Below are 19016 nucleotides of genomic sequence, written 5' to 3' on the forward strand. Positions count from 1 at the left end.
TGTGCTCTGAAGCTCAGAAGAGCTATGTCCCGTTTTTTATGTATGAACAGAAAATCTGGAACTGAGAACCAGACCCAGTATGCACTCCAGCCAGAACCYGTGTGCCCTAACTTGGGTGAGTTTGCAGATGGATGAAGGGAAAACAACAGAGCTTTAGTTYTGATCACATTATGTATACTTGATGAACTGCCATGTAAAACCCATTTTCTGGTTACTTGTGCTTCCTCCCTTTGTGGAATTACTATTTATGAATAACAAAGCAGAAGTCCCAGCATCATCACATAGTTTGATTTTCAACTATCAAACTTTTCAGTTTGATTTTTGTTATTTTGATACAAAAAGGTGAAACTTTTACATCATTGACATTCTGTATATTCCACCAGTAGATAYAGAATGTGGCCATTTTTTCCTTCCAAGGCTGCTGTTAAAAATTTGAAAGCTGCAGGAGTCTGTCAATTGCCCCAGCAATCCCTGGATGCAAAATCCAGATCCAGAATATGATTTACATTGTGTCATGSTGTCCATTCTGTTCATGTTAATTTGTTGCATGTAAAACCCTTCCTCACGGTAGTATGTCAACACTGACAGGTAAGGGAGCACCAAAAGGCAATTAAATGCTTTCCAACACAGTTCAATAGAAAGCTCAGAACATCCATAATCTCAGAATTTGTCATTCTAGCCAAAGAAAAATTGAAGGAGAGCCACTGCAATGGCTCTGCAAACATTTATAAGGAATTTATGCCTAATATAGAAGAAATTGTCAGGGTGTTCTTTTCACACTGAGCACTGGACACCATTCAGAACTGAATGAAAAACAAGTAGTGGGAGGAATAACCTATGAAAGACGTTCAGAAGTGAGTAAGGATGAGAAGGGTGTGACATAAACAAAGAAATGAGATAGGAACATTGAAACTGGTGTTTTGATGTGCTACTTAATCTGTGGAGGAAGTGAACTGGTGATGCCTGTTTCTTACACAGGCCAGAAGGTGGTGGTATTCTCAAACAAATTTGATTTCTAATAGTTTTTTTTCAAACACAAATGATTTGCAAATATAGGAAGGCTACTTAAAAGAAGCAATTTGTACTGACTGTCCCAAAATAAAAATAACCATAAGAATACGGCTATATTCCATCTAATTCTTTACTGGTAAACTTTAATACTGATTCTTGAAAAAGCATTGTGGTATTAGAAAAAATTTTCTCCCTTTGTTCCTACTGTGATCCTTTCATTTAATGCTGCTGAATTTGTTTAATGAAATGCTTATTTTTGAAAAGGAATGGAGCAGTTAATGTCCTCCTGTCCATAGCCCACTGAGTGTAGAACTGCAGGTCATGAATAATGAAAGTAACAAACACCCCTCAGAATGAGCTGCTCTCCGTGCTCTGCTTCTCAGATCATGCCAAACCATTGCTATTGATTGTCTAATTTACTACCTTTTCAGGTCCCAGAAGACGTTAAGAAGTTTTTTGTTTCTGCTATTTTTTCTCCAGGAGTCTCGCTGTATTTAACAAATGACATAGACTTCCTATGTCTAAATACTTGACAGAACCAGTGTCAGTCACAGTTGTGGACTTCAAGTCCTTGTTCTAGTACAATCACTCTGGGGGTTCCTTTCTCAACAATACTGCCTCAGCTTTAAACAACAGGATCAATGGCTCTTGAGAGTCAAACTGATGCATATCCTACAGGAGAAACTCCTGAAATTACCTTAAAATTTTAGAACTGGATTCCATGAAAGTACAAGGCAYTAAATGTTTCATCAGATTTAGACATTTGTACTAAACATGCTTCTTAAATGACTACTGCTCAAATCCTTGTGTTTTTTTCCATCCTCTCTACCAAATTATTTAGTGCTTGTTCTGCTAGTATTACTTTTTCTTCTTTCCCCTTTTTTCAGATTGGATATAGACCCAATGATTTTTCTTTTAAATCAGTCAGACACAATTCCTATAGTGGAAGTCAGTGAAGTGAATGTCTGAARTCAGCTAAACCCAGATTTTGTCTCTTTAAATGCCAAGTGCTCAGAAGTTAATTTTAACTTGCTCAGAAGTTCATTTTAACTCAAGTTCCACTTGAAATCTACTGAAACTGCTTAGCACTTCTGGAGGTCAGATAATTTCTTTATTTGCCCATTAATGAGTAAGCCCATCCATTTTAGAAAATTCTGAGCAGAATCTCTWTTTCAGCTATTGTGCACATAAAACAATGCCTCACAATTCTCTAGCAGCTCTGTAAGGATTAAAAAACCTGTGACCACTGATAGCTTGACGAGTAATCTTTCTTAAATGTTAGGTATGTGAATGGTTGTGTAGAAGCAGTTGCTGAGAGAGCTTTTGACCCAATAGGTCTCATTCCCAGTGTTGCTGCATAAAGTGTTCAGCTCTTGTTGGTGCTGCTCTTCATGAGATTTTTATGAGAATGAAAGAAGATATGCATTTTAATTAGCATGAGAAAAAGTGCAGCTGCTATTTCACCCTATTTATAATCCAGATCATTCTCATTAACTAAAATGTAGAGAAAAAGGCAAAAGCACCATATTGCTTTTCAATGCATTTTTTTCCACATAAATGTTGCTGCTSATGACAGATACAAGACATTTAACATGGATCCAGGCCTGGAGAAGGTTTTTTCAATGATCAGTGCAGCTATTTTCCCCATAGATTGCTTTCTGCACGTTATAAACCCTTACATGCTCTTTGGTTGCTGGGTCTAAGGAGTTATTTACGTATTTCCCATACTGCGAAGATGTCTTCAGAGGAACAATTCTTGCCCTTTCCTGTAAAAACATAAAAGTCACCTCAGAAGAAAATCACAGAGTGAATAGACAACTTGACAGCCCTCTATTGCTCAATGTGCTGTGGCCAAGGGTAAAATAACTGACAGAACTGTACAGCATCTGCTATATGGATGTATATTTGTTTAGCACCCTTAGTGTTCTATCCCTGCCCTAGTTTTTTATATACCTTAATAAACCATGAATGTGTCACTGGATGACAAGATGATAAGATACAAAGCTGCAGACTGATAATTTTTTACACAAATACATACACACATATGTGATTACCATGTGACCACTGGCAAACTAAATGCTGGAAAAGCACCAATTTTATTTTTATTTTTCTTGTGCACTGAGTTGCATGATTCATTTGAAAAACAGGAGAGATTTGTGTCCCCTGTTACAGGAACACCAACACTGCTTGCACAATTCAGTGAATGTACAGCATGAAAAAAATCAAAGCCTAAAGAAAAACCCTGAGCTACCACTAGTCCATGCAAGCTTTCYCTGAAGGAAATAAAGCATATACTACTTTATTTCTCCACAATGAAAGGTTGTACTAAAAATGCTTTTTAGCTGTAAGATTACAGAAAATAACTGCTTTGCAATGATGGGAAGTGAACTTCTGAAAAATAACCTGGCCAAGAAAAGATTATTTTAAGCTTGTACTTRGTAAGCTGCACTTTAAGTGACTGTGCAATCACTATCTGCAATCTGCAGTTCCTTCCTGTGCTACCGCAACAGGGAGCCACRGAGTCAGAAGGGAAAGAAAGGATTTGTTTGTTTTTCTGTCCCTAGCCAAAGGTCTCAGATTTTTCAGGCTGCTTGTATGTTTGCACACAGACTAACACAGCAAGCCTTGGTCTGCAAAGTGTTTATCTAATCTTATAATACAAATAGTATCTAAAAGGAGAATCAAAATTCAGATGCCACACCATAGTTCAAATGCAAGCAAATTACTTCTTTGCTACAAGAGACACAAGTCTGAGCAAATAAACACTTACGTCCTGCAATTCAGGTGAGAGCACAGACTGGAGTGATTTCATAGCAGGGCAGTCAGCTAAGAGACATTTCCAGCCTCATGGAGAGAACCTGAGGTTCTTGGAAAGATGCTCTAAACCCTTTTTAAAAAACTAACTAACTAACTAACTAACTAACTAACTAACTAACTAACTAACTAACTAACTAACTAACTAACTAACTAACTAACTAACTAACTAACCCACTCAACAGAAAACCCATTTCAACAAAGCAACAATTTATCCCCTGGTTCTCCTGCCTTACCTTAATCCACCCTATTAAAAGCTACTCAGTACATCAACTTTAAACCCCAGCAGACTGGCAGGCAAAATTAAGACCATTTCCTCCCCTGCCCTAGTTGTAGACAAGTGTTGAAAAATAAGAAACTAAAACATCTTTGTACCATCAAGAAAGACTTTGCAAGCAATAATACATGGTTTACAGTGCTAATGACAGGCAGCAGTATGTAATTCCAATAGTTTGTGTTCTTTTTAAATAAATGAGATTCAGTTTTCAGCATCCTTGGTAGCACAGTGCTGACTGTGCACACTGGCATTTCATCTTTGTGGGTTTGGCATTCAGCAGGTTTTAGATTTTCCAACAGTTGGCTGGGAAGCGTCCTGCTACCCGCCTTCGCAGCGTGTAATTCTAGCACTGTTAGCACTTGGAATCAGCAATGGCAGCCCTGTGCACACGCTTCACTGCAGTTACTCAGCTGCATGTAGCTAAACTGAGTGTCACTGTACTCTTGAATTCCTTGACTGCACCCAGGCTATCTGCAGGAAATGAGGGACTTCCTTGCAGTGCTTTGCTTTTTTCCACTTCAAGTAAAGCAGTAAACTGTGGTGGGTTCATCCTGTCTGCTTTCAGTGTTGTACTACAATGATGTCACTTGTGATATTTTTATTTCTTATATTTTATAATTTAGTTATTATTATATCAAGTCTGAGAGGGCTACTGTGATTATTAAAGAGGAATTGAATATGTGACCTGCCCTTAATTATGGTTACATCCAGTGTTGGCTGTCATGACATGCAGGAAGATCATGTTGTAGCATTGAACAGCTGTGGGTTTGATGTGTYTCCATGCTAATTAAAGGGCTGGATTAAGGACACCTGTTTGGACAGTCCCTTGTGTGCACTGCCCAGCAGAGCTGGTTTGAATTCTGGCCCATACAAGCTGGCTCTAGCAAGAAAACTGAGAGGAAAGTGAGTTTTGTTGATACATGAGCTCAGTAAAAAGCAGTAGCTTTATATTGATGAACTTTCTACACAAATTTCTCACTTGGAGGTTGGCCGTGGTAGTAGGGGAGGGAGGTTGTCTTTGTTTCATTTAAATGAAAAGTTTAATTTCTAATTAGTTATTTACATACCTTTTGCAGTTGAGTTACTAGCTACGAGCAGGTGATCTTAATGGGCACTCCTTGGATTCCTTTGGGAGMATCTAATACTTCCTGCACTGTCTGATAGAGTTTAAGGACATTATGGCTACGCACTGGCACTGAAATATCTGGGGTATGTAACTGCTAGTGAGACAAATCACAAGCAGTGGGCTCGTCAGAAAAAAACAATTTTATTTTACAGAAATTAGAGTAATTTGAAATCTTGTCCCTCTTCCTTCTTCCTTCTYTATCACATATAACCATCAATGCAGGCAGCCATCCTTAACCTCCCATCACTTCACATGCTATGAACCCATTGGGATTTTGAGGTCATTAGTACACAAGGTTACACATCATTTGGTTTTTGACAGCCTCTGCCTCTGTGTGTAGATTTGTGTATGTATAAATATAATTATATATACAGACACCTGTATATGTAAGTGTGTTCAGATGCTGCATGCAAAAATACRTACAAATACATTTATGCTTATATATTATTTCTGTTTTCAAGGGAGCTGTTTAAAAACCACRGCTGTATTTATCTATTGGGCTGCASATAAAACCGAGACTCTGCTGGCCTCAAATACTTTGCCCATCCTTTTCCAGGAATGTCCATGGTGTTCTGATTTACCACACCTTTGCACTATTTTCCTATGAATTTCCTTCCTGCAGGGCAATCTGGTGTCAGTTTTCTTAACAAACTCACCAGCTTCAGAGACTTAGGCTTTCACAGCAAATGCTGGTGTAGGGGGGATGGGTGTCAGAGGGTCATGGCCTCTGACTTTAGTCCTTTCAGGGAGAAGAGTTTTCAAGTGTCACAGAAATAACTGCAGAACCACCTGAACTACAACTCTTGAGGGGCACAGATGGTTCAGAGTACATCCTGAACTATGCAAGAGAGGATTTGCCTCTTCCCCCTTACTTTGACTTGCATATGTCTTGTCACCTGGAAATCTTCAGGATATGAAAGAGCAAGAGCTAATCTGGGTGTCTTCAAGAGCTAATGCTTTCTCCTAAACCTACATGCTGAGCACAGTAATGTCTTCCTTCCAATACCTTTCCTACCATATAGACTGCACTGTAAAGGGTAAAACAGTGCCTATAGCCTCCAGTCATGTAAAAAAGTACAAAATACCTTTAAGAAAGATAATTATGAATTTATCAAAGGGTTACCTCCTCATAAATTTTAAGGCCACGACCCTTTGCATGTCTTCTGTCACAGCGTGGAAGATACTGGTCATAATCTTCTGGTATTCTGAAAACAGCGTCATAGGTGAACATATCTCCTGTCTTGAGAAAAGGGGAAAAATGGCTAATTCACAGAACTGCTTAACTTTACAGATTACAGAGCATGTGTAGTCAAATCAAACCGCACATACATTGCATTAGATGATGACAACTGTAATACTACTGACTTTATTAGGAAGTTTAGGCCACTCCTTTGGAGTAGTTTTCAAAATTACCTGATGACACTGGTATCTTTTATTAAGTTTATTTAGCAGTGAAATTTCACTTCTGGCAATTTATTTCATTCCGCCCCCCCAGGAAACTGTTGTAACTTTTGGAAATTAAACTGATTTTCTCTTAATTTTCTGCACTTAATATTCTCCTTCTTAAATTCATGTAATTGTCAAATGATCTGGCACAATTATGTAAAAGCAAAACAGGCACTTTCAAAAAGACATAGGTATTCTACACTGCAAACAACATTTAATTTCTGATTGGAGCAGAATTGAGAAATGTGCCACAGTGGCAATCCTGTGATCCAGTAGTATGTGTGACACACATATGTCAGGCATGAAAATAAAGCACACTCCAACTCAGAATGTGATTGTATAACTGTTGACATAGTTGCATCCAAGCAAGCAACATAAAAGATCTGCTCTGCTAACAAAGGTGTTTGTGAAATCCAGTCAAAAAGTTCTCACAAGTGAAATTAAAGCAATTTCAAACCAAAATGTTTTCAAAGAAAGAAAAGCAAAATCCTCTATTGAAATATGCTGCCAGTTGTTTATGACCTTCATTCATTAAAAGGTTCATATTCTGTTAAACATGTCAATCCATCATTGACTTTGTGCACAGCCATCTAAAAAAATGGTGCATTTTGTTGGGCTTTTTTTCTYCTCTACTTTTACAGTGTGTCCAATTTAACCTTTGAAACACTCATGTATTTTGAGTCTTTCAAATTATAATGATATTCTCCAAACATAGTCAAGTCATGGSAGGTCAAGAAGGCTATAATGGTTCMATTGAAAGGAAACAATAGTTAAGAGCACTAGTGAGACACTGCTGTAGTTTCGGGCTTTATTTGTCAAGTAACTATTTGTAAATTCAGGCTTTATTTGTAAATTTATTTGTAAATTTTGTAAAAAAACATTACTTGGTTCTGCCAAGAGAAGCGATTATTTGGCATTGAACCTATTTATCCCTTCACTTCCCAGAAACCATCAAGCTTCAGAGGATTGCAGGCATGTTCAAGAGCACCTTGCACATGATTTGTCATCTCCATGTTTATTTCTGTGCTTTCCACAACTAATTAAACAATAATGATATTCAAGAGTCAAATGTTTCATCTCACTTCCAGGATCTCTTCTTTKGCTATATGGACTTTGTTTCATAAGACCGTTTATATGAATAACTGCTTATAATTGCACTTTTGATTAGAGTCATAGACAGCATCATTCAGCATGAACAACACTCCAAAAATGTTTCAGTGCTCAGAAACCCTGGAAAAGAAGAGCCCAATGCCTAGAACTATTGTTTCAGTAAAGTGAGGCCATTGATGTCAGTGAAGCCAGATGAATCCAAAAGAGTATTTCTTTTCCTGCAGAAGAAATTGGTGAGATCTGATGGCACAAAATTTAGGTGAGAGTTAAGTACTTTTCTCCCCATGGTAACAGTTTCATTCATTKGCCATTTAATGTGTACTCACCACCAGAAATGTTATTTGCCCYTTGCTGTTATTCATGTGGCATTGTTACTTGTGTCAGAGCAGATAATTCATTGTTTCTGCAACTTGCAGATGGCCGGGCAGCCTGTTATGCCAAAAACTAGCTCTGTCCCAGATGATCAATTTAAGATTTTGTGCCAGATGTCTAAAGACAACACTTTTTTGCTCAAAGTTTATACTTTACACTGGTAACTTTCTACTGCTGTTTCTCTTTGCTGTAAATGACAACTTGGTTGGCCTGGGTGGTGGTGGTGGTGGTGGTGGTGGTGGTGGTGGTGGTGGTGGTGGTGAGCTGTTTCTAAACCTGTCAGAACAAGTGAGTCACCCAGAGCTGATGATACATGTGCACTCAGGGGAGGCATCCTCTGTACTGCTGCTAAAGCTAAGTGCTTTGTAAGCACTCATTAGTATTCTGGACACACATAAAACAGGTAATAGCTTTCTCCACATCKCAGAAGAGGAAACACCAGGCACAGGGGCTACAGTAACTTATGGAAAGCAATCCAGGGAGCAACTGTCAGCCAAGGGATTAACAGGCAGGACTATCTGGCTTCTGGCCATGCAATGAGTCCATCTTTTCCTGTTTCTCTGTGCTTCAGTCTCTGATATATGGTTGGTTTTAGGTATTTAAGCTGCAAAAAGGAATGAGATTCCTTTTGATGTATAAATAAAAATAYTCAAATGTTCTAATTCCTAAATTGAGCAGAAGAATGCGTCAAATCTGCTTCCTCCCCTGTGGCCAAGGCCTGGTCTGTGAAGAAACCCATTAAACAGCTATCACCACTTTTTGTTTCCATGCCACTGGAGCAGCATTTTTCACAAACCAGGCTGTTGTGAGTGTGAAAGTAGACTATATTGTAAGGAAAAGTTCTACCATATGGCTGCTGATTCTGTGCAGACTGGATAGACTGGAGCTCCACCACCACCACCAAGAGCACCACACCAGCCCTCTGACCTGCCCCCACTTTACTCTTTTTGAGGTCTCCCTACTCTTTTGAGAAGCATGRCATCAATTGTGCCCACTCACATTTGGGTCAGATCACCTTCCTAAGCTAATGCTGGAATCAACACAAAAGAGTCTGACATTAGAAATCTACTTGTCTTTAGCAGGGTCACCAGGTCAGTGCATGAAATTTGCTGTTCCTTTAATGCCCAGCACAGTGCTGTGGTCTGTACCCTGCCCACATCCCAGGGACACAGGATCTGCAAGCTCTCCCAAACCACCAGTCAGCACCGCCCGGTGCTTGGTGCATTCAGCAGCCTGTCACTTGGGTGAGGAGGGGATTCATGGTTTATTGTTACAAATTGCCAAAGCATTGCTATATTCCATGGACATTTCAGAACTTTTTTATGCTAATATTTTTTGAGAAAAAAATCTTGTTAAGTTCAATGTCTCATATGGCACTTCATAGAAAGGTTTGCCACCCAAGAAGTGTAGCTCAGTGAGGCTGTAGGTGTAAGAWTGTTTTCATTTCTGATTTTAAATATAAGAACAGAGAGAATGAAGAACAAAGGMGATATAATGCAGCAGACTGAGGAGTGAGGCTCCCTGCCAGTGTACTTGAGTTACTGCACATTAAATGGCAGTGTACTACCTTTAGAAGCATTCAGTTACAGAGGCATATATTGATGTTATTGTTTGGAGTAGCTCTATTGATTTTATTAAAGCTGAGCATGCAGAAAATGTATGCAATGAACATTAAACATCTTTTGCCTCAAATGAAAATGGCAAAGTTTCTTATTAAGTTCCCAGAAGTGTGTGTTACGAGAACATCTACTGGTGCTKCATCAAACCCTAGTGACAGATGACGCTTTTCCTAGTGTTCCCTAAGGATGCTTCACATTTCATTGACACCAAGTGGCCTGTCCATCCTSAATCCCTGGCAAACCATGTCTCTGCCTTCACTGGTTATCCAGTGACATTACCCTCATGTGTCATCCACAAGTAGCAAACACACTTTGCAAAGGCCTCTGAAGGTGAAACCTGTTTCACCTAACTTTGGCATTAGATTGGCACAACGATTAATGTGTTAATCAGAAAAAAATTCTTCACTGTGAAGGTGGTAAGGCACTGGAATGGGTTGCCCCATCTCTGAAGATGTTCAAGGCCAGGCTGGATACGACTTTGAYCAACGTGGTCTAATGGAAGATGTCAGTGCCCATGGCAGGAGGTTGGAACTGTATGACCTTTAAGGTCGCTTCCATCCCAAACCGTTCTATGATGCTATGACGATTTCAAACACCTGTCTGACCAGGTCCCTCATGATSAGGGCTGAGCGCTTGCAGCGGGGCCGAGCGGAGTGTCTTTACAATGTGCAGAGACCCAGGAGGAAAACCTCTCCCCCCGCCCTGCGAGGCCCCCACCCACCCTCGCTCGCTCCCGTCCCTCCCTCACCTTTTGCGGCCGGTTGAAGTAGCTGAGCTCCGGMGGCCCTTCCCGCCTGGGCGGGACGAAGCTGAAGGCGGAGAAGGCGTTGAGGGCAATCCTCCCCCTCCCCGGCGCGTAGCCGAGCGCCTCCTCTGCCAGGCGGGTCCCGGCGCCGCCCGCCGTGCTGGGGGTGGGGGCGGCCATGCTGCCCAGCGTTACCCGGCGACACCGCGCCCTGAGGGCACCGCCGCGGCCTGGGCTCGGCTCTGGGGAATCGGGGCGTTCCACAGAGCCCCGCCAAGCCCGAAATGTGCATTCCCGGTCACCTGGGCCTAGGGTTTTGGTGGTGGTGTGTAGCGGCTGCAGTTCCCTGGTCCTTTGTGTTCTTGGAAGGTGGGGAAGAAAGTTAGAGCAAAGCCTGGCTGAAAGGGAATGACTTTTTTTGCTGTGACAGGTTGCACTAATCACCAGATCCCTTTTTTAGTGTATCAGTTGAGTAAAACCACAGCACAGCAAGGAATTTCCACCGAAATAAAATGCCAGAGTCTTGAGGAGCTTGGGCTTCTGTCTTTGGGAGCAGCTTACCTATTTGGGCGCAGATTTTCACACACTTCTTGARCTCCATTAGGCTGGTGCTSTGACCACTTCCCTGGGGAGATGTTCCARTGCCCAACACCCTCTGGGTGAAGAACTTTTTTCTAATATCCCACCTAAACCTCCCCTGACACAACTTCAGGCCATTTCYTCAGGTCCTGTCACTCACCAGCACAAAGAAGAGATCAGTGTYTGCCCCTCTCCCCTTACAAGGAGATTGTAGACTGTGATGAGATCTCCTTTCAGTCTCCTCCAGGGAACAGACCAAGTGACCTCAGCCGCTCCTCATGTGGCTTTCCCTCCAGGCTCTTCACCATCTTTGTTGCCCTCCTCTGGATGCTCTCTATAAGCTTCATGTCTTTTTTACAYTGTGGCACCCAAAGCTGCCCCCAGCCCTTGAGGTGAGGCMGCCCCAGGTCAGAGCAGAGCGGGACAATCCCCTCCCTTGCCCGGCTGGCGATGCTGTGCCTGATGCCCCCAGGACAGGGCTGTCCCTCCTGGCTKCCAGGGCRYTSCTGGCTCATGTTYAAYCTGCCATTGACCAGGACCCCCAGATTCCTTTCTGCAGCACTGCTTTCCAGCATCTCATTCCCTGGGTTGTATGTACAACTGGGGTTGACCCATCCCAGGTGCAGAGTCCCGCATGGGATGCTCAGCCATTTCAGGCAATGCAGTTGGAAAATTCTCTTACACACTCGTGTTGGGAAAACTGAAAATAAGTGTCTCCTGGGTGTAAATCTCAGACTGACTGTAAAACTGCTCTGCCCTAGTAGCACCTGGCTCCTATTTTTGTCATTCACTCATGGTTATCCTGGTTTAATAGATATATGTAACTTCTTGCTGTGTGCCTTAGGGATCTGCAAGTGGCTTGGTTTAGTTTGCCTTTAAGTTCTGTAACCACAGTTGTAGAAATACTGTTCTGTAGGCACAGCATTACCATTGTTATTGCTACTTGTACCTTTTGGTAAGCATCTTTCACAATTGCACTCTCCCAGGCATCTTTAATTTTACTGAACACCCAAAATTTATTTAAAATCCCACAACATTCAGAGTACCAGAAATCTTCATAACTGGTTGTTTCAGGGATCTTGGAACCAGGCAATAATTCAGGCTTACAAAAGTCTCATCCGTATTATGTAGCTGCCACTCTCTCATCACTAATCCACTGAATAACACAGACTCCTGATTCTTTGCAAGTGTAGCATGGAGGCTTTATAATCTGCAGACTWGTGTGGGTGGTTTTTTTAATCATTTGTGACAATTTCCATCTGCTTATCTAATAATGTCCCTCTACCAATTAAGATCTTCTTCTTTCTGTAGCTTGAGCCAAATTAGCACAGTGTAAGCGAGCAGTGGAATTGAAAATCCAACAGCTGCCTTACATCAGCTTCCTACGCAGAGACCCGCTTGCCACTGTGCAAGTGCTTTTCTGTAGTTTAGTCCGAGCAGAGAGAGATAGCAAGCCCATTTATAAAAAGCAGCTCAGCTGAAACTGCAGCTATAAATAGAGCCACAGGAAACTGTTCGCAGGAGATATCAACTAAGCTAGGCAAGAGCTCTGAAGTCAGATCTGAAAGATTTCTCTCCAGTTTTCTTTCTACTGTTCTCATGTAGCTTGTTTTGATGGACATTAAATTGATGGCATTAAATTGAATTACAGCATCTGGATGCAATACAGCTTGTTACAAATACAGCTTGTTACAAATATTGCTGGATGCTTGTTGGAGGATTTGCCATACCCCACCCCTGCATTTGAAAAAATGAAAAGCTATGCTTTTCACTTAATTTTTCCTTCCCAATGAAGGTATAAATCCTTTTAGAATTATTTGAAATTTACAAAGGCTTTTCTTCCTGGTCACGTTTTGCAGACTTCCCAGAAGCAGGGAAAATTTGCTCCAGTTGGGGACAAGGGGATTTGTTCCAGTTGCAACCAGATTTTATCAGTGTGCTACTGTTAAGTTWTAAAAAACATGGAAGATCAGTCTATTTCCTAAGTAATTTCAATATGAACATGTAAACAATGGAGCAATTGTAGTCTGTATGGTGAAAACTGTGCATTCAAGTACAGCTGAGCTAAGAGGCTGAAGTGTTAAAAGTTGCTTTGAATTTGGTTTCTTAAGGATGAGAAATTCAATTGCTTGCCTTTTTAGAGGGCAATGATATCCCCTCAAGTTCCACTGCTAAGGTGTCAGAGTTTCGAACATGTTGGTATRTACTTTTATAGCCAGAAAGTGTGTCAAGGGCAGGGTCATTGTTCTGAAAAAAACAACACAAGCTGGTTTATGGAATAATGCTGAAAAATCTTCCTAAAAGGAATATGAAGCAAATAGTAATGGAGGGAGGGAGAGGGGACACCAAAGAGACAATGATTACAGGGGAAGGGAGATAGGATGGACACTAGGATAGATGACATATAACTGGACAGGTCATTGATACACARAAAAAACAGTAGCTGTTTTCTTACTACAGGCTGAGGTACTTGTTTCAAACTCCTGTCACTTAGAGCTGAGATGACTAGCCTGCTGCCAAATTAAGGCTTAGCAAGCCCTCTCCTGTCCTAGCTTTTGACCTCAACATATATCAGATTGCCATGTGGTCCTGACCTTCAGCTGAGCAATGAAGAAGAGACAGTCTTTGCCAAATATGTTCCATTTGATGGCCCTTGAAAGAGGCTGAAACAAAAATGGCTCCCAAACTGTCCTTGTTCTGCTTTGGGTCAGACCTTAGCTTTGGGTCAATCCAGTTGTTTCACAGAATTGCTTGTTTCTTCCAGATCCTAATTACTGACTGCCCACCTCAAACAGGAAGATTCTTCAGAAGCGTTTCACCCCTCCCACAGGAGACAATCCTCCATGAACTTCTCCCATGTGAATCCTTCTCACGGTCTGCAGCTCTTCATGAACTGCTTCAGCGTGCATCCCTTCCTTCTGGAAAAGGCTGCTCCAGGGCAGGTTCCCCATGGGATCACAGGTCCTGTCAGCAAAACCTGCTACAGCACTGGCTCCTCTCTCCATGGGGCCACAGGTCCTGTCAGGAGCCTACTCCAGCACAGGTTTCCCATGGTGTCACAGTCTGGTCCAATGAGGGGTTGTCTTTACCAGATTTTCCGTGGGCTGCAAGTGCATCTCTGCTCCACCATGGGCTTCCAAGGGCTGCAGGGACACAGCTGCCTGAACGTGGTCTGTAGGGGAATCTGGTTTGTCACCTGGAACATCTCTGCCTTGTCCTTCCTCACTGACCCTGGTGTTTCCAGAGATGTTTCCTCCCTTTGGCTGCTGTTTCTGCCACATTTTTTGTCTTTTCTTAAATATAATATCCCAGAGGTGATGTTGATGAGCTTGGCTTTGGCCAGCGGTGGGTCTGTCTTGGAGCTGTCTGSCACAGGCTRTGTTGGATGTAGGGAAAATTTCTGGAAACTTCTCATGRAGGCCATCCCTGTAGCCCTGTCCCTCTCTCCTAACTCCCAAAAACTTGCCACACAACGCAGTATAGCTGACTGATATCTGCTACAATTCAGATCAACATTCTGTTCAATAACTTTCTTGGTAAGTAGAGTAATACAGTTTTATACATGAGGTGACATAACTGATAAAAATTGCTATTTGTAGCATTTTTTGGAATCAAACATGAATAATTCTAGTCCAGGAATGTCAACCTTTCAAAATACTATATATGCATTTTTTCCTGTCAAAACTGAGATTTTCATGAAGAGCATCTCAATGGCTACAAATAGATTTGAAAAATACTCMATCCAAAAAATTTTAAACAATTCTTGAATCTTTGTTTTAAACAGAGCACCCTACAACATAAAGGGGGTCATATCTTCATAGTTGCAAACATTGGTAAAATGCCCTTATCTTGCATTTTGACATATAAAAAAATTTCATTGATCCTCAGATCAATGAGTAATTTCTGCCTCTAAATTTGAAAATGCTTAGAATTAATATGTGTCAAGTATGATGATTTATATACCACTTTTGACAAATTGACACAAATCTGCGTTACTTCAAAGAACAAAAAATTATCTCTAAATTACATATTTTATTTAAAGCACATATATCTCGTTCTACATTTATTTCCCTGTCAGAATCACTCCACTAATTTAAACAAGTAATGAAGAATAAAATGAAGAATTCCTAGACTTAAAATTGTCTGGGGTTCACCTGTAAAAAGCTTRAAGGGTACTATCTGCACCAGGTGAAGGAGAATGTGCTATCTGAAAATAAAAAATTAATGTATATTCATACATAACCACAAGAAGGAAAGCTATGTATCAAAGTACAAGATGATAATATCTTTTAACAGTAAATCTTTTGTGATGTGAAGCATCTTGACAACATACCTTATTATTTGTCCCAGTATGAGGTTCTAAAACCAAAACAGGACAGAATTGCAACAGCTCTTCCCTCACATTGCTTTAGAAAGAGGCAGACTGAACTATCTGTGTCTCAGTGGAAAAAGGGAAAGTTTGTAAGTATTTTACAAAATGGAGGAAGTATATAGGAATATAAGAAAATAAAAATGCTTTTCACATATCATAAATACCACAYGATCTCTCTTTAGAAACAGCAGCTAAATAGCATTAATTTATAGGTAATCCAAACTATTTCCATAGTTTATAAAAACATCTGCAAGTCTAATCTTTCTTCCTGTCCTTTGGTAGACCTCCATAAATTGGAGCAAAACACTATCTTTGAAAAAGAATTCCAGCAGGCTTCCCAGGTGTTCCTATTTGAATTTCTTTTTCCCAGACCACAGTGAATCACTCTTGCATTGATCTTYTGGCTGCTGCCTCACAGTGTGAAATGAATTTGCATTGTACTTTTGGAAGTCCCACTCTGTGGTTCACTAACAAGCTGTGAACTATGTCACCAACATGGAAGCTGTAGAGCTTGATGAATCTTACTGTGATGTGGAATAYATGGAATGTCAAATACTGATTTACAACATTATCATAAAATTTTTCAGGTTATGGGCTCATACATGAGGAGTCTTATGTCCTGTTACTGAGGTTGAAATTGCTGCAGGAGAATGAAGAAAAAAGTTCTTTTCATAAGTGAATCTAGACAGAGGAAAAATATAAACAGTAGATGTAAAATGTATTGGAAGACAAGAGGTATTTATTAAATACAAATAGTTTTTCAGCACTAGAAAGATAGTAATACTCAGCAACTGAAGGCTAGAGAGAGGATGGTATGCACGTTTCTTTGAGCAAATACGTGTATATCTTTTGCTCATTTTCTTTAGCAGAATTTGGCTGCAAGAATCTAAATGCAATTACAAAATRACAGAAAAACACCAGTGAAATATGAGTGCTCTGAACATGGGCATTTTCAACATGCTCTTGGAGGGCGCATATACACCTTTCTTTATATTTAATTGGACTAGTCAGCTCCCTGCCATTCAGWTGTTTTTACATTTCATAGCTTACAGAAATAATATTGTTTACCTTTTATGAAAATCACAGAAACAAGGCTATAGAGTTAGGTACARGGTTTGTTAATGATGTGCAAGAATACAAATGAAAGCAAAATCCTGAATGCACAGTTTATACTGCACTTATATGAGACAATACAAAAGAATCAATTTATATAAGGGTTCTCATCCACAGCAAGAAATTATTGCATTGACCTGTGGTAATACCACAATGATTTTAAAGGCTCAGAGTACAYATAAAGTCTAAGAAGGAGATAAGTAACTTTTTTAAGTATTCCTAAGACAAATTTATAATAAGTGGTGAGGAGGGATTTAGGAGATGTCTTAAGTGTCATAGCTAAGTGACAGCTAGCCAATGACTGGGACACTGGTTTTGCAGCCATATGATCTATTTGCAAAGTCTTTAACATTTATCTTATTTTATTAATTAAAATGAAGAAATCATAAAGACAACAAAAATATTTTTCATGAGATTTTATTAGACTGAGCACCTGTCTTGAAAATCACTGTTTAGAAGTCGCCAGCACTGGACGACAAATTAAGTGTGTCACGTTGAACAGAAGTGAAACAACTTACATTTTGCTTTTGGACTAACTTAAGGGGATCAAAAATCAGATTGTCTATTTTACAGCAAATTAGGCACTTTGAAAGCTACTGTCATTCCAATTCACTAGTGGGCAGATGGCTGCTGTGAGTAAACTGTGCCACATTCAGTGAGACTGGGGACTGATGCCATATATTTATGGCCYACAATTTTGAGAACTTCTGGGGTACCAATACTATACAAATGTATATGTATGTTTCATGAATGAGCAATCTGACATTCCAGAGGTAATATTGCATAAGTTAACTTCTATATTCATACGGTATGAGTCAGAAAAAATCTTGTAATTATATGCTGTTTTGTAAATAACATTATTTTATTAGGATGCTCTGACTAAAAAAAATGGATTACAACAAAGCAAAACTTAATTGTTACTATCTGTGCTTCAAAGGAACATAGATAGTACAATTKCCTACTTTCACTGTCTATTACCTGGCTCATCTGTGAAACTCTGCAAGTGTGATAATTTTAATTCAAAGGGATTTAAATTAATGTCGAATATCCACAAAATAGCATTTCATTCATACTCATCTCCCAATGAGTATAAATGAGATTATTACTTTAAATGATAAATGAGATTATTATTTTAACTGTCTCATAAAATCCATCATTATAAAGGTTAAGTGAAAGGCATGCAAGGGCGAAAAAGGTTGTCAAAGTGTGAAACAGAATGTTTTCTTCTCTTACAGCTTCACCTACTTATTGTTTAAGCAAGGCAGGCCAGTTGTTAAGTAGCAGCACTGCTACTGCTTTCAGTATCCCCCACTTTGCTTGTGTTTRTGGATTTGAGGTCAGTCTTCTGTATCATCTAGGGAGTAAATGACTGCCAAATGCCTAGGATGCCACYCATGACTGAAGACAGTAGAGTGATTTAGTTTCTGAAAGGCAATAGCAAGTCCAGCAGATATTATTGACCAAGGCTATTGAGATAGCTGGCCATAGCCTGCCTCAGCATCTAACTAATGAATAAAAAGCAGAGGCAGCAGCAGAAAACACACAGCTTTAGAGCGACAGAAGCCAAGGAAGGAAACAAAACTAAGAGACGGCAACAGTAAGACAAAGTACATATAAACTTTTAATGAATTAACCTTACAAAAGACAATAGCTTCAAAACATTTGACACGTTTGTACAAAACTATTCCAGCATTGTTAGTTCTCTCTTCAGAAAGAATGCCAGCAAGCCACCCAACGTGTCCCTGGCTATGAGATGCAACTGGTGATCACATCCAAATCATGTGTGAACAGAGTAAACTTATTTACAATACTGTATACTTTAATACCAGATTAGTGGATGCTATTGGGGAGCGACTGTATTTTCCAGAAAACACCATGCATCAGAAAATAGTATGCACCCCTAGCTTTATTGCCTTTTTTCCCCGCRTTTGTCACTAACACCTCTCTTTAGTCCTTTCAGGATGCGTTACCTCCTTTTGATTCCTATTCCTTCTTTTCTTGTCTTTGAGTAACAGTGCAAGCAGCAGTACAATCTTCCAGTCCTAYAGCGTACATCACGACTGTCCTTGAACATAGAAATATCAAGGTGCAAAATGATGGCTCATGGGACTATTCTGCAGCCATATTAAAATAAGTGCCACATACCAGAAAATAGCACGCATGTTAAGGGCCAAAATGTAGTTAAAAAGTGCGTGATACTTTCCTGAAAATATGGTACTGATGACACGTACAAGCATCTTCAAGATGCCACGTTCCCTTGTGAAAGGGATCTTGTCATTTCCGTATGTACAAAGTATGTCTTCAATTCTCCTTTTCCTTTTACATTTATTATTCCTCTGCAGGTGCTCATGTACCCCAGTGTTTGCAGGACGTTGTTTGTCTCCTCTGTAACCTGCAACAATACAATAATATAGCCAGTGTTGATAACAAAG

At 40.1% G+C, this 19016-nt stretch overlaps 2 protein-coding genes across 2 annotated transcripts in view; both read right to left on the bottom strand.

Moving 5' to 3' along the window:
• Positions 1-340: 340 nt before the first annotated feature.
• Positions 341-10700, bottom strand: CFAP90 (cilia and flagella associated protein 90). The gene is made up of 3 exons (XM_057370790.1): positions 10524-10700; positions 6352-6468; positions 341-2777 (listed from the first exon to the last, which is right to left on the bottom strand). The coding sequence occupies exons 1-3, from the start codon at positions 10698-10700 to the stop codon at positions 2631-2633; spliced, it is 441 nt and encodes a 146-aa protein (XP_057226773.1). The 3' UTR covers positions 341-2630.
• Positions 10701-16649: 5949 nt separating this feature from the next.
• Positions 16650-19016, bottom strand: part of ADCY2 (adenylate cyclase 2) — a 203583-nt gene continuing 201216 nt past the window's right edge. Inside the window, exon 25 of the mRNA XM_057370791.1 lies at positions 16650-18976. Within this exon, the coding sequence (XP_057226774.1) occupies positions 18824-18976 (153 nt within the window). The 3' untranslated portion in view covers positions 16650-18823. The remainder of the gene's footprint in view (positions 18977-19016) is intronic.

Source organism: Malurus melanocephalus, unplaced genomic scaffold (assembly GCF_030028575.1).
Source record: "Malurus melanocephalus ecotype Western Australia unplaced genomic scaffold, MMel_1.1 scaffold_133, whole genome shotgun sequence".
NCBI lineage: Eukaryota > Metazoa > Chordata > Aves > Passeriformes > Maluridae > Malurus > Malurus melanocephalus.